The following is a 15,782-nucleotide window of genomic DNA, read 5'->3' on the forward strand; positions in this document are numbered from 1 at the left end:
GCCTGTAGAGTAGGATTGCGTTAAGGTGTTCCTGCAGGTTTGGGTGATTGATTCTTGCCGATGCAATTTCAAGTTGAGGTAGGATGGATTCAGCTGTGGTTGTGATAGTGAACTCGGATTTGTATATTATGGCTATACCACCACCTCTCTTCCCATTTCTTGTCCAGTGGGTAATTTTGTATCCTGGTGGGCATAAATCTAGGATTATGGGATCCTTAAGGTCGTGGATCCAGGTTTCAGTGATGAATAGGTCAAGATTGTCTGTGGTGATCCAGTCTGTTATAATCTGTTTTCTTTACTACTGACCTGGCATTTGCGTATCCCATTTGGATTGGATGGTACGGTTCGATCCTGGCCGTAGATGTGTTAATTTTTATTAGTTGCCTGTTTTCTTGGTATTTGGTTTTAAAACATTTTAAAACATTTTTTACCCAGTTATCTTAACTTTGATTAAATTCCAAGTTTTACAAAATTATGACATGAACAACCTTATTATAATTTGGTAAAATACACTTTCTGACAGAACTAAAGTCGGAAACATGTATACAGCTGGAGCATTAGAAAAGAGAGCCCAACAACAATACAGTCATTAAGGTCTACTATTCTTTAAAGTCTGCTCTCTCTAGTTTTCAACAGACACGACTCACATCCATATACCATCCTTTGCACACACCTTCACAACTCTGTACTTTTTATTTTTATTTGTACTATCTGTTAAAGGAATTAAGTTCAAAATGCCTTAAAGATTCTGTATCATCGGTGTACACAACATACTCCACACTTAAAAAACAATGACAGAAATATTTTTAAAAATAAAATTAACAAGAAACAAAAATCCCAATTACAAAAAAAAATTCACAGTCCATGATGGAGAAGTAGCATAAAAAGCTTCATGTTTTCTTAATGGGGAAAAAAAAAGCTTCACCCCCTTTGTGTCACAGCAAAACCAAGATCAGTTCAGTTTCCAAAAATTGCCTTAACAAGGCCGACAGTAAGTTAAACAGAGCCCATTTGTAACCAAGAAAACTTAAATGTGCTTGAAAATTAATTGTGGCAGTGTTGGATCCATCATTGCAAAGTGGAAATAGTTTGGCACCAGCGAAACAGTGTCTTGATCAAGCCATCCCTCCCGAGTCTGTAGTCATAAATTAAGGAAACTGCTGAGAGAGGTCTCGGTGAGGCCTAGATTCATTTACAAATGGTCTGACTGGGGAAAATGTTGCCTATTTAACAATCAAAAGGTTACTTCACAAACATGGACTGCATGGGATGGTGGCAGGAAGGAAGCAACTGCTGAAGAAAAGCTAGTGATAGCAAAGAAACACTTAAGGGGACACTGCTCACATGCAGAAGGTTGTTTGGTCTCAATCCTATGTTTTATGCAACACATAGCACTAACACAGCACATCATCCCTACAGTAGAACATGGTCATGGCACCATTATCTTGTAGCAATGCTTTAAAGCAGTGAGGACAAGGAAAGATGGATGGTGCAAATTAATGGCAGATACTGAAGGAAAATTTGTTAGTCAGTCACAGACTTGGGACTGGGGAAAGAAAGATTCACCTTTCACCAAAACAATGATCCAAAGCAAAACACAAAAGCAGCAAAGCCCAGAACTGAATCCAATAAGTTCAGGCAAGACTTGAAAATGGCAGTCAACAGATGACCTCCAACTAGATTGAGAGAGCTTAAGCTATTATGCCAAGAAAAAAAACTGTGCTATCCATTTACCAGAGATATTTGCTAGGTGGAGGCCACAGGCAAGTTAGTAGACACTTAACCTTAAATGGCTTATGGCTGTTATTGCTGTAAAAGGAGATTCCACCACGTAATGAGTCAAAGGGTGTGATGTAATCACTGATTATTTTGTTACCTATTTTTAATTGCTTTTTGGCTATTTCTATAATTGTTTCTTCACGTTTAAAGTATATTGTGTAAATCAGTAAAACTTCTACTTTAATGTACTTTTTTAAATTGTATTTTTTAAAGGAAAAGATTTCAGCAAGGCAAGGTAACAGTCACTCCTTTGGCTTCAATGCTATTAAATTGCTGCCTTGATTGTTGCCTTTTTGTCTTCTTTCAGGATCCAAACTGCTGCCTTCATATAGGATCTTATTTCTTATTCCTTCCCGAACCATTTTCTGCTGTAACCTTAATTTTGCATTATTGTATCTGCAGTATATCCTGAAAGAAAAGAACAATACTACATCAGTGATATTTTGTTTTGGTATAGCTCATCAAAATATTATACACAAAGGGGCCTTTTCAATATGACATCTAAGTCTGACTTGGGACATTTTGTGAAAAACATCCGACAGAGTGATTTTTGAACCAGAAAAACATCTATTTTTTTTGTTTTGAAAATTGCCATTTTCTAAACATTTTTGTACTCTGTGCATCTTTGTTTAGGTACCATTTTCAGAAAAAAAAAGTCCTTAAGCAAAAGGCACAAAATCAAGCCATTGGGATGTCTTCGGGGGGAGGGGGGGGTCAGCATTTTTAGTAGACTGGCCAACTAGACATCCCAGTAGCACAGTGGGGCAGCCTAGATGGCACTGCAGTGCACGTCACTTAAAAGGTCCCAGGTACAACTTTCATTGTAACTCTCTTATATTGTACCAAGAGCCCCCTCTAGGAACAGAAATAAAAACAAAAAACAACTGTACCTCACTGTGAACTAGAGAATGACATGGGAGCGGGTAATCGCGGTAAACTGCAGTAATCCGCAGTAAAACCTCAGGAATAGGGAAAAATTTTCAAAGTTTTACCGCGGGTGCAAAAAGAGGTTATTTCCCTGCCCCGCAGGAGCAGTAATAACCCCTGCATCCGCGGTACAACAGACGCCTACCCATGGGTGTAGTTTGGGGGGGCGAGGGGGGGCACTGCCCCCCAAAATGCTGGGCTGGCGCAATGCTGCAGGCAGCTCTTCCCTTCCTCAGCTCCCGGATAGGCTTCCTGCCCCCGCCCCCTCGCGTGCATTTAAACTTTTTATTTTCCTCGCAGCGACGGCAGTGAAGCACACACACAGCGGGCTCGCCTCCAGCTTTCCCCTTCCCTCACTCTGTGTCCCGCCTTCTTGCAATGATGTATTTCCTGTTTCCGCGAGGGCAGGACACTGTGTGAGGGAAGGGAAAGGTTGGAGGCCAGCCCGCTGTGTTGTGTGCTTCACTGCCGTCGCTGCGAGGAAAATAAAAGGTTTAAACGCGCAGAGGAGGGGGGGGGCAGGAAGGAACGGAGAGGAAGGCTGTCAGGGAGCTGAGGGAGGGCAGAGAGAATCGCTGGACATGGAGGGGAGGGCAGGGGGAGAGGAGAATTGCTGGACGTGAGAGGAGGGGAGGGCAGGGAAGAGAGGACAATTGCTGGACATGGATAGATGAATGGAGGGGGCAGGGGAGACAGCAAATTGCTGGATATGGGTGGATGGAGGACAGGGCAGGGGAGAGAGGAGAACTGCTGGACCTCGATGGATGGAGGGGAGGCAGGGGAGAGGAGAATTGCTGGACCTCGATGGATGGAGGGGGCAGGGGAGAGATGCTAGACATGGATGGAGGGAGCAGGGGAGAGAGGAAAATTGCTGGATATAGATGGAAGGAGGAGAGGGCAGGGGAGAATGGAGAATTGCTGGACATGGATGGCTGAATGGAGGGGGCAGGGGAGAGAGGAGAATTGCTGGACATGGATGGCTGAATGGAGGGGGCAGGGGAGAGAGGAGAATTGCTGGACATGGATGGATGAATGGAGGGGCAGGGGAGAGAGGAGAATTGCTGGACATGGATGGATGAATGGAGGGGGCAGGGGAGAGAGGAGAATTGCTGGACATGGATGGATGAATGGAGGGGGCAGGGGAAAGAGCAAATTTGCTGGACATGGATGGATGAATGGAGGGGGCAGGGGAAAGAGCAAATTTGCTGGAAATGGGTGGATGGAGGAGTGGGCAGGGGAGAATGGAGAGTTGCTGGACATGGACAGATGGAGGGGAGGGAAGTCAGGCAGGAGAGGCACATGGATGGAGGGGAGGGAAGAGAGGAGAAATGCTGGACATGGATGGAATGGAGGGCAGGGAAGAGAGGAGAAATGTTGGACAAGGATGGAGGGAAGGAGAGCAACATCAGACTTTGTGGAGGGGGAGAGGGAGGGAGAGTGACACGACCTTGCAAGGGGGAAGAGGAAGGAAGGGCATGGGGTATAGGGCCTTGGAAGCAAGGGAATGAAAGAGAGAAACAGATGGAGCTGGAGACTGATAAAGTGATGCAATCCAGTGGGAGGGTAGATGAGAGCTAATAGGATGGGAATGAGGGCTAAGGAAGTGGGTGAAAAAAGATAGGGGTTTAGGAGACTGGATATTAAGTGAAAGACAGAGGAAGCAATGGTAAAAGCTAGTAGGTAGATGAGAAGTGAAACAGAGACTAAGGTGAGAGAAAGGGGGATAAACACAAATAAGGGGGGGGGGGGGCATGAAATGAAAGGTCACTGCCAGACAGATGTACAGAAGGAAAGGACAAAGCCAAGAGGAGACAGAAGAAATGGAAACGCCAACGTGGAAAAGAATTTAGAGAAGACGGACAGGTGGAAAAGAGACTGGGACCAGCCCAATTAGAAAAATAAAGTGCTCGGACAACAAAGGTAGAAAAGAAATATTTTTATTTAATACTTTTTAAGGACTGAGATGTGCCTGCTTTGTGAAATGTACGTCTTTTCTATTTTTGTATTTTGCAGAGTGTAGGAGAGAATACATTTCTGTTTCTCTTTTACCAGTGTTTACCTGGCTTTCTTGAGGGAGATCTCTATTTCAGTTTTTCTGTGCTTCCCTGTTTTGTATAGTGAGAAAAGAATTAAATGTGCTTGGAGTTGTAGAATGATTAGAAAAATTAGTGCTCATTATTGCTTGTTATGTGAATGAATATTCCATCACTATTTCATTATTGCTTGCCAGACCAGTCCAGTATTATTACATTTTAAGGGCATTTGTTTTAATTTGTGTATGCAGTCCTTACACGCACATGATTTTGCTTTTTAAACCCAAAAGGTAAATCTTAAGTGTGGTTAAACAGCGAGGCTTCTGTGGATAGGGACAGAGTTCGCAGGGACGGGGATAGAGTTCACGGGAACAAACTTTGTCCCCGCGTCATTCTCTAGTGTGAACCACTACAACAGCCCTCAAGCCTGCAGGTGTCACCTATATGTAGATACAGCAGGTATTTAGTGGTTTTTGGAGGCCTCACACTTTCCACAACAAGTATACCAGTTAGAATGGGATATAGCCCTGGGTGCCCTTCTCTGCACTGACCACTAGCCTACTCCTACTCCTGGGACTAGCTTGCTGCTCTAATAGGAATGGCCATCATATCTAAAGCTATCATAGAGCCTAGTATACAGTCATATCTTTGGGGGGTGGAAAGGGATCAGTAACCACTGGGGGATTAAGTTGGGGGGGGGGGGGGGTCATGCCTTAATCTCGCCAGTGGTCATTTAGGGCATCTTTTTGTAAATTAGTCGTACTTGAAACAGGTCTAGCCAAAACTGTCTCAATTTTTGCCCCAGATGTTTTGGTTTTATTCCATTATAGCAGTAAAACATCTATCTTTTGGAAATGCCCAAGTCGCACCTAAAACACATCCCCTTGAAATTTGGACAAATTGCAGAGTTTTGAAAATAACCCCCCATTTTTTTTTTAAGAAGGCACTCCTTTAAAAAAAAAAAAAAAAAAAGTGTTAAGGCATTGTTTTGGCTTCTACTAATTTTTTGACCCCCAGTGATATCATTGGGGCATTTTTGGAGTCAAAATCATGATTTTAAATACATCAATTTGAGGGGCTTCATGTTTAGAGTACTTCAATTATATTTATAGCTTTTTCACTCCGAGGACTTGTTTTAAGGTAAGAAACTGATTTTTAATTGTTATATGCTTTTAAATTCTAGCGTTTTTAAATCTGATCATTTTTGTAGTTTTTTCCCCCTATTAAATTGATAATTGAAGGTTTGTTCACACCTCTGGGCACCCTTTTAATACTCTACCTTGCAGTATTTGAGACTTTGGAAGTCTTTCTACTGTTTTCTAATTGTTGTAATTTTTACTTTCACTTTGTTCCTATATGCAGATTTTTAAGCTAATGAATATATGCTTTTATACTTTGTTCTTAAGAAAGTCTGTGTTTTACAATTTTTTATTAAGTCATGCTGCTTTTATCTAAAGATTTTGGTTTTAACTTTTAATTAGATTTAGCAGCCTGTTTGTTTAGTTTGGACTATTAAATAATGGTAATTTTTGAGTTTGCTCTGGATTAGAAGCCTCTATTAAGCACAGAAGGGTGTTATTGTATAGTTACATAAATGCATAAGTTGGTTTCGGTGTATCTCCCCCTTTTTACAGCAGCAGCTCTATTATATTTGATTGTACTAGTTTTATATACTAGTTAGGCTTTTTAGTTGGGATAAGTATTGATCAGTGATCTGTTTTATTTCATATTTACTTGTACTTTGAGTCAGGGGCTGGATACCCCTACAGATGCAACCTTAAGTATTTTAAGCAACTGCCTAGGTAAAACTTGTTACTTCTGGGGAGATTTTTACTATTTTTGTTGGTTCATCTGAAGTGGGGTACTGTATGTTTTTGTCTGTCATTTCTAAGCACAGATTGCATTGTAAGAAAATTCATACACCCCTATTTTTATCCTTTTATATAAGGATTGTCTGTCCAGCTTACACTTTTAAAACTTTCCCCTGAAGTAGACGCTATGGACTAGATTCTATATATCATGCCTAAAAAAAAAAAATGGTGCCAAAATGAAAAACACCTAAGTGTATTCTATAAAACACGCCTTAATTTAGCCATACTTTATAGAATACACCGAACACAAGTCCACGCAACTAAATTTAATTGCAGGCAGTTACGTCAAACAAAACGGTGTAAATTCTGACACCTAATTTAGGCATGGACCGGGTATATTCTATAAAATTGCGCATACATTTTAGAAACACACTTGATCCATCTATTCCACACCCATGGCCATGCCCCCTTTTCAACTGTACGACTTAGAATTTATGTGCATCACAATACAGAATATGCTTGAAAAGTTGTGAACGTAAAATGTAATTAATGCCAATTAGTGTCAATGATTGCTTGTTAGTTGGCAATTAGTGCTGATTGGCTTGTTAACTAAGTTGCGTGTTCAAATCCAGAATGACTGGATTTACATGCACAACTTAAGCTGTGCTGTATAGAATCTGGGGGAATGTGCCGAAACATGTTTGTCTTTATAAAGTGTTTTGGACTTAATACTACTTTTAATAAAGTTACTTCTAATCAAATATTAAAAAAAAAAAAGCAGCTACTGGCTCTCTATTTGCTGCTGTGCATTTTTGATACAATTGAACTGCAGCATTTCAACCTCTTGTTTATTCTACCTTTGTTTCCCCTAGTGCCAGCTATCCACAGGTAGAAATATAGAAATTAAAAAACAAAAATAAAGGCATTTAAAAGCTTGAACAAACACTGAATGAGTTCTTAAAATAGAATCAACTGAAAAATGCAACTAGAAGTACTGTTTATGCCATGAACACATACGTTTTCAGTACCCCCAAAACACCTACTGTATTTGCCTGAAAAATAAACACCTAACCCTAAGATTTATAAACCACTAGAATCAGAAGCTCTATTTATAAAACTACTAAAAACACAAAAATAATTTTCCTGTTATCAATTACAATAGCCCTCAATGCTTATAGGCCCCGTTTACTGCAGGTTTATAGGCGCGTTAACATTTTTAATTTGCGTTAACCATGTACTTGCCTACAATATCCCTATAGGCGCCTACATGGTTAGTGAACACGCTAAGTGTAGACGTGCTAAAAACACCAATGCACCTTAGTAAACAGGGCCCTAGGAATGTAACGGACCAATTAAATCAAAAATCTCTTGCATTCTCCAACTACTTTTGAGCTAGCTAGATCTTTCCTAACTATAGCAAAATAACTACTGATATAATGAACCTGACTAGGCCCTTCCAAAAACAGGTTCAGAGGCCTGAAGCTGTCAGCCTAACCTAATAACTCTGTCCTCTGTGCAACCTAGAGGCTCACGAGCTCTTGTGACAGGCTTACAGAAAAGGTAACATGAAGCAATTTTCCATGTAAGGTGTTTACAAAAGAATGTAGTTTAGGGGCTTTTTCAGATATAATGACTGGAACATAGATAAATGGTTGCTGGTGAAATGGAACATGCTAACCAGTATGATGTTGCTTTAGCCCTGTCTAATAACCATGATCAGTGTGGTCGAAATTAATAATTATCTACATTGTGGTCAAAACTAATGCTATCAAAATGTTAGAGCTGTATAACGGTAGAAGAGTATAAAATGTGATAGACTAGACAAAATAGGAGAAGTACTCAGAGATAGCACCTCTGTGCAGCTTTGTTGTAACTTTCTCATGAGAAAAGAAACATACTCTGTATTCTTGCTTGGTAAGTAATAATGGGAATATTTTCTCAACTCTGCATGGCCTTCACTTCTTCTCTCCCTAACTGTATGAGTGTGTGGAACATTCTACTGGGTTGGGGAGGGCAGAAGAATAAACATAAATGGTGACCTCCGCCGTTGATACTGTGGAGTCAGCTACCTAATTTTCAGTTCTCCAAATTTAGTAGTAAAACTGTTAACAGCTGGTAATTGGCTTCACTGTTAGAATGTTACCCTTTTCTCTTGCTTTCTGTGTCATTTCAGCTTTGTTTTATATAAATGACCTCCATGATTACTTGGTGCACTATTTTTATCTATTATGCAAGCTATTAATTAGTTTTCTTAGGAAAAGTTTACAACTTAATTTTCCTTAATTTCTACTGTTAGTAACTGGATACTGATGTGATTTTATTTTTCTACTCAGCTTTTCCATAATTGGTATAATATCCCTCTTCTTCATCCCCACCCCCTTCAGGAATTCAGTATTCAACTACGCGCTACTGGTGTGAGAGAGTCCCAAAATGGAGCTCATGACTTGAAGTATAAGTCCCCCTTTGTAGAAGATATGTTCGGGTTTCTCCTGCACTCCAACGAGCACATGTGGATCACCAGTGAGCGCCACTGAGCCACTGTTGGTGCTTCCGGGCTGAGCCACAGCTGTAGAATTGCTTTTTTTGCCATCAGGATTGAACGCTCCAAGAAGGCCCTCAAGCCTGCCGGAGACCCTCCTGGAAGTGTGAACCAGCTGAATAATTGTTTCGGGGAGTGGTGCCAGGTGACCTTCCATAGCCTTGATACGTGTTAAAGCCAAGTCTTTCCAGAACACATTCACTGGAGGGCATGTCCAGAACATGTGTCCCAAGTGGGCTCCTCCACCTTCACATTTGGGGCAATTATCAGAGCTTCGTAGAGTAGTTCGAAAGGCTCTGCGGGGAGAGAGATGGAGTCTGAAGATAAACTTGAATTGTAACACCCACCAGCTGGCATCCTCCATCAGTCGGTATATTTTCATAAGACTGGTTCGAATTTGTTCCTGAGAGAGGTGAATGCCCAAGTCTGAATTCCATTGCTGGGTCACCCTCTTATAGTCATATTGCTTTGTAGAGTCTCTGAGGTGCGAGTGAAAAAATTTCAAAGGGATACGTGATTGCGCATCAAGCCCAAGCATGGAGTTATAGCATTCCCAAGTTTCTGCTGCCAGAGAGCTTCTTGGCAGAGAGTGAACATAATGTCTTAGCTGTATATCTTGTCCAATTTACACTCCCTACAAAAGGTCTGAAAAGGCTTTTATTTTACCCTGCTCTGATACCACACGATACAAATATTGTATTCTCCAAGATGCCCATCTCTGAAAGACCTTGGAAGTGCTGCCCACTGGGAAGGAGGGGTTCCCTCTTATGGGTAATAAAGGAGAAACTGAATTGCTCAGACAAAAAAAATTTACATAACCATATCCACGTCTGGCGCAGGGGACGTAAAATGGGAGAAACTGGACCCAAGTTTGCTGCCTGGCCCGCCGGAGCTTGAAGCCAGTAAGCAAAGTGTTGGGATTCAAACCAGCGGGTCTCTGAGGGGGTGTTAGGAGTTACGAAACCAGTCCATGAGATGGCGCATACAGCCAGCCACTGAAAAGAGGCGGAGATCCAACAGTCCCAAGCCCCCTTTTTGTGGTAGTGATGCCCTCGAGATGGATAGGCAGGCCCGCTTCCCTTGCCAAAGAAATTTGTTCAGCTGTCTATGTAGCTATCTCTCGTCTTTATATTGTAAAAACAGGGGTAGTGTTTGGAAAGCACATATCCAGGTTGGGAACAAGACCATGTCATATAGTGCCACCCGTCCAAGTAGGGAAATAGGCAGTGCTTTTTTTGTAGAAAAAAAGGTGCAGGTACTCATTATGGACGGGGTCACCACATATGGCTCCACCCCTGATAGCCACACCCACATTAACCACACCCCCTATACCAGCCATGGCGCATATAAACAGACATCATTGAAAATATTATAGTACTATAGGAGAAAAAAATAACGTGATTTGTTTTCATTATAAATAATCTCTGTAAGCTCTTACAGTTCCAGTATACCCAGTGCAAAATAAGACAGCCAATGTAAATTCTCAAATTGGACATATTACAAACACTAAAATGAAAATAAAATGATTTTTTTTCTACCCTTGTTGTCTGGTGACTGTTTTTCTTTCCATATTGGTCCCAGTCTGTGATTCTGCTTTCCTTTGTTTTCGCTTAACTTTTCTGTGCCATTTGTCATTTTTGTCTCCTTTTTCTTTGCTTTCTTCAATATTTTTCAGGCTCTCTCTCTGTCCAGATTTAATTCATTCTTACTATCCATTCTTTAATTTCCTTCATCTACCTGTGGCTTTTCATCTTTTCCTCACCCTTGTTCTCCCCATGCCCCTTCCTCTTATTCTCCAGTCTTTCTCTATTCCCCTTTTCCATCCAGCAGCTCTGCTTTCTCTCCCCATCCTTCCAGTGTCTCCCCTATTTCTTTCTGCATTCTTCCATCCAGCGTCTTCCCTCTCTCTCTCCCCATCTTTCCATTTTCCCTCTCTCTCTCCCCATCTTTCCATTTTCCCTCTCTCTCTCCCCATCCTTCCATCTGTTTTCCCTCTCTCCCCAATCCTTCCATCTGTTTTCCCTCTCTCCCCATCCTTCCATCTGTTTTCCCTCTCTCCCCAATCCTTCCATCTGTGTTTTTCCCTCTCTCTCCCCCATCCTTCCATCTGTTTTTCCCCTCTCTCCCCAATCCTTCCATCTGTTTTTCCCTCTCTCTCCCCATCCATCTGTTTTCCCCTCTCTCTCCCCAATCCTTCCCTCTGTTGGTTTCCCTCTCTCTCTCTCTCTCTCCCTCCCCAATCCTTCCCTCTGTTGGTTTCCCTCCCTCTCTCGCTCTCTCTCCAATCCTTCCCTCTGTTGGTTTCCCTCTCTCTCTCTCTCCCCAATCCTTCCCTCTGTTTTCCCTCTCTCTCTCGCCCCAATCCTTCCCTCTGTTGTTTTCCCTCTCTCTCTCTCTCTCTCTCGCCCCAATCCTTCCCTCTGTTGTTTTCCCTCTCTCTCTCCCCAATCCTTCCCTCTGTTGGTTTCCCTCTCTCTCTCTCTCCCCAATCCTTCCCTCTGTTGGTTTCCCTCTCTCTCTCTCTCCCCAATCCTTCCCTCTGTTGGTTTCCCTCTTTCTCTCTCTCCCCAATCCTTCCCTCTATTGGTTTCCCTCTTTCTCTCTCCCCAATCCTTCCCTCTGTTGATTTCCCTCTCCGTGCCAAGTTTCCCGCGAACGGCGCAAAGTCGCGACGCACGCGGCACCAGCCCCTATTTCCAGCCGCTGCTGCTTCTCCTGTTGAGCAGCAGCGGCTGCTACACAAAGAAAAAGAAGATTTAAAAAAAAAATTGAAACCTGGCTGAAACGCGGCACTGTAGACAGCCATTAGGCATTGGCTGTTGCCCCGCAGCCGCTCCTCCTCTTGCCTCTACGTCACTGCCCCTGGAGGAAGACCCCGGAGGAGCGCAGTGACGTAGAGGCAAGAGGAGGAGCGGCTGCGGGGCAACAGCCAATGCCTAATGGCTGTCTACAGTGCCGGGGTGCGGCGTTTCAGCCAGGTTTGAAGTTTTTTTTAAAATCTTTTTCTTTGTATAGCGGCCGCTGCTGCTCAACAAGAGAAGCAGCAGCGGCCGGAAATGGGGGCTGGCACGGCGGGGGGAGCAAAAAAAAAAGGTGCCAGTACGCCGTACCGTTGCGTACCGGCACAAAAAAAGCACTGGAAATAGGTAAAGACTGCAAACCCCATAGGGCCGCTACCACTTGATTTTTCAAAAATTCCATATTTATTGAGTAAAGTGTGGATAGGTCCACTGGGATTCTGACACCCAGGTAAGTTACCATTTGCAAGGCCCATTGTAATGGAAATGTTCCCTCCCAATTTTCCTTTATCTCTGAGTGAGAAGGTAAAGCCATGAACTTCTGCAAGTTAAGTGCAAAACCTGAGAAAAACCCAATGACTGACAATAATCGAGGCAGCGAGAACTGAGGGAGCGTTAGTTAAGAACAAGTCATCTGCAAACACCAGCACTTTCACTGACTGGGCTGGTAGCTGCATCCCGGAAATATCGGGATCTGCTACCATAGTATGCAGCAATGGTTCCAAATACAATAAAAATAGCAAAGGGGAAAGAGAGCATCCTTGTCTCGTGCCCACCTGGACCTCTAATGGGGGGGGGGGGGGGGGATTTGATTGTATTGACCAACAAGCGTGAAGCGGTCCTTTGTATAAAGCTTCTATGGCTTGAAGGAACCACCCCCTTAGGCCCACATAAGATAATACCTGGAACAAATAACCCCAGCGCACCTTATCAAACGCCTTTTCTGTGTCTAGGCTAACCATTAATAACTGTGTGTTTGAAGAATGGCACTGAGCTATGGAGAGGAGGACCTTGCAAACATTTATTACAGAGTGCCGGCCCCGCACAAACCCCACCTGGTGGTCCCCCACCAGGGAAGGAATGTGGGGCGCCAAATGGTCCGCCAGCACTCGGGCCAGGATCTTAAGATCTACATTGATCAAAGAAATGGGTCTGTAGGATTCCACCCGATCTCGTGGTTTGCCTGGTTTGGGAATCAATGTGATTAGGGCCTCGTTTTCCTGAGCAGAGAAGAACCCCCTTTGTACTACCGTATCATAGTATTCAATAAGTGGACCACAAGATTGGGGGGTGGGGGGGTAACATTTTATAATATTCGTCCGAGAAGCCGTCAGGTCCTGGTGCCAAGCCCAATGGGAAGGGATTTGAGCACCTGTTGTATTTCCTGGGCCCGAAGTGGCATCGAAAGCTGGTTCTCAATGGCCTGGGTTAAACGGAGAAGGCCTGAGTCTTCTAAATAGTCCAGAGCTGGCATGTTGTCTGTGTCCCCCTCTTTAGAATACATTTTAGAGAAGTATGAATGGAATGCCCGCACTATCCCCTCTGGATTATGTACCCTAGTCCCTGATGACGATATAATCGATGGGATCAACCTGCTTGGGATCTGCGTGTGTGCCACCTGTGACAACAACTTCCCCAGCCTGTTCCCAAACCAGTGGAACTGCAGGCCTCTCACAGAAAGGCGTTTCTTTGTTTGCTCATGTATTAATGAGTTTAATGCTGTGGAGGCCACTGACATAGCATCTCTATTGTGTTGATTTGGCTGCAATAGGTATGCTTTCTTTGCTAACTGGAGTTCCTTTTCTAGTCGAATTATACCCATTGAGAGTCGCTTAGACCTGGCGCTCATGATGGCTATTATCCCCCCTCTCAGAACAGCCTTAGAGGCCTCCCAAAATACTATTGGTGAGTTGCACGATTCTGCATTAGTGGCTACATACTGATCCCATTGTTCTTTGATATAGGTGGAGAAGGCCGCGTCCCTATACAGAAAAGAGGGGAATCGCCAACATTAACCCGACTCACCCAGGGATGCAAATTTTAAGTCTATCCAGATTAGTGAGTGGTCTGAGACTTCTAATGGCCCTATGTCTGCATGCGACACTTCAAAAAACCAGTCCTTCACCACTAGTATATAGTCTATTCGGGACCAGGATTGATGGACTTTGGATTGATGAGTGTAGTCTCTCGTGGTTGGGTGTAATAGACGCCAAGGGTCTACTAACTGCAAGGATTTGCAAATAAAAGGCAAGCCTCTATCTCCCCCCATCCCTGACGTAGGCCCATCTCTTGAGCGATCTAACTCAGGATCTATTACTTGATTAAAGTCTCCCGAACATACCCAAGATGCATCTGAGTGTTGGAGTCCCAAGGAGATTAAAGACTGAAAGAACTAGGGTGAGTAAACATTTGGGCCATACATTGCACATAGGTAGAAGCTTTTCCCGAATATGGTGATTCGGACCAGGACCATTCTTCCTTCTGTATCTTTATAAATAAGCCTAGTGTGACAATGGGAGGCCTTTTTTTATTAGAATCGCCACTCCACTTCTTCTGTTACCAGAAGAGGAGTAATAACATTCTCCCACCCACTGCTGCCTTAATTTCTCATGTTCTGAATCTGATAATTTAGTTTCTTGGATGCAAGCGATGGATGCTTTGTGGTGTTTAAGCTGTGCTAAAATCTTGGAGCGCTTTACTGGGGATGATATTCCAGAGACGTTCCAAGAAACAAGGCATATGGTAGAGTTACTTATCCCATCCACTGACCTAGGAAAAAAAAACCTACAAATCCCTGATCAACCGGTTCCCCCTAGGGGCCCAGCCGCTCCCTCAGCAAGACATACACACCTTTAATGGGTCATGATATTTTTTCTTGCCCCATAATTTTTGTCATAGAAAATGGTGGTTTACCGGGTCGCTCTCCTGTCCGTTGATCTCCACTTTGTGCGCTATACCTGGATTCCTGAAGCCCCTCCCCCTAATTTCCCCACTCGATCCCCGCACCTCCCTGCTCCCCCTCCCTCCTCTTGAACCCCTAGTACCCCTTGGGTTAACATAAAGAGCCTATCTCTCTCAATGAAGGATAGGTCTTAGGGACGTAAAGATGCCACAGAGCATAGAAACCCTCCCCTCTCTTAGTAAAACAATCAACATTAATTTACATATAAACCGATTGCATATAACATTGACATTATTTTCCAACCTGAGTAAGCAACCTCAGAGAACTCCCACCTCTATTAAGTCACTGTTTCATGTCATTTCCAAAGACTGTAGCCAAGTCACTGCTTCCTCAGATTTGGAAAAAGATAGCCACTGGTTGTTATGTTGTATCTTCAGAGTTGCAGGATATTGTAAGGAAAAGCGGAGCTTTTTCACCACCAGTTGGGTACATACTGTAGAGAAGGCCCTCCATTTAATGGACAGCGCTTGTGTGTAGTCTTGGAAATTTTTGATTGCCTGCCCCTCGAATTGTGCGTCTTCCATTTTGCTTTTGTAAAGATGTAGTATTGGGCTTTCTGAGAGTATCGATGAAATTTTGCAATCACCACCCTAGGTTTATCAGCATTGGGTCTCAAGGGACCCACTCGATGAACTCTGTCCAAGTAAACTGTTCCCTGAGTCCCCGCTGTGGGAAAGCATGCAAGCAGCCAGGTCTCCAACATGGCGGACAGAGATGATTCTGGAATTGACTCAGGGAAGCCTACGAATCTGAGGTTCTCTCATCATGCTCTAATTTTCTAAATCTTCCAGTTTGTCCTGCTGAGCCTGGATTAAAGCCTCTAGCCGTTCTATATTTGCACTTTGTGTTTGCAGCAAATCTTCCACATCTGAGACCCTGCATTCCAATTCTCCAGTTCGGCAAGTAAGTTCTGAGGTAATTTGTGCAATACCC

At 43.3% G+C, this 15,782-nt stretch overlaps 1 protein-coding gene across 7 annotated transcripts in view; it reads right to left on the bottom strand.

Moving 5' to 3' along the window:
• Positions 1-419: 419 nt before the first annotated feature.
• Positions 420-15,782, bottom strand: part of LOC115465758 (cytochrome c oxidase assembly protein COX20, mitochondrial) — a 34,016-nt gene continuing 18,653 nt past the window's right edge. For all 7 annotated transcript variants that reach the window (XM_030196463.1, XM_030196465.1, XM_030196470.1 and 4 more), the window contains one exon: positions 420-2,187. In XM_030196463.1, the coding sequence (XP_030052323.1) occupies positions 2,022-2,187 (166 nt within the window). In that variant the 3' untranslated portion in view covers positions 420-2,021. The remainder of the gene's footprint in view (positions 2,188-15,782) is intronic.

The sequence above is a fragment of the Microcaecilia unicolor genome, chromosome 3 (assembly GCF_901765095.1).
Source record: "Microcaecilia unicolor chromosome 3, aMicUni1.1, whole genome shotgun sequence".
Classification (NCBI taxonomy): domain Eukaryota; kingdom Metazoa; phylum Chordata; class Amphibia; order Gymnophiona; family Siphonopidae; genus Microcaecilia; species Microcaecilia unicolor.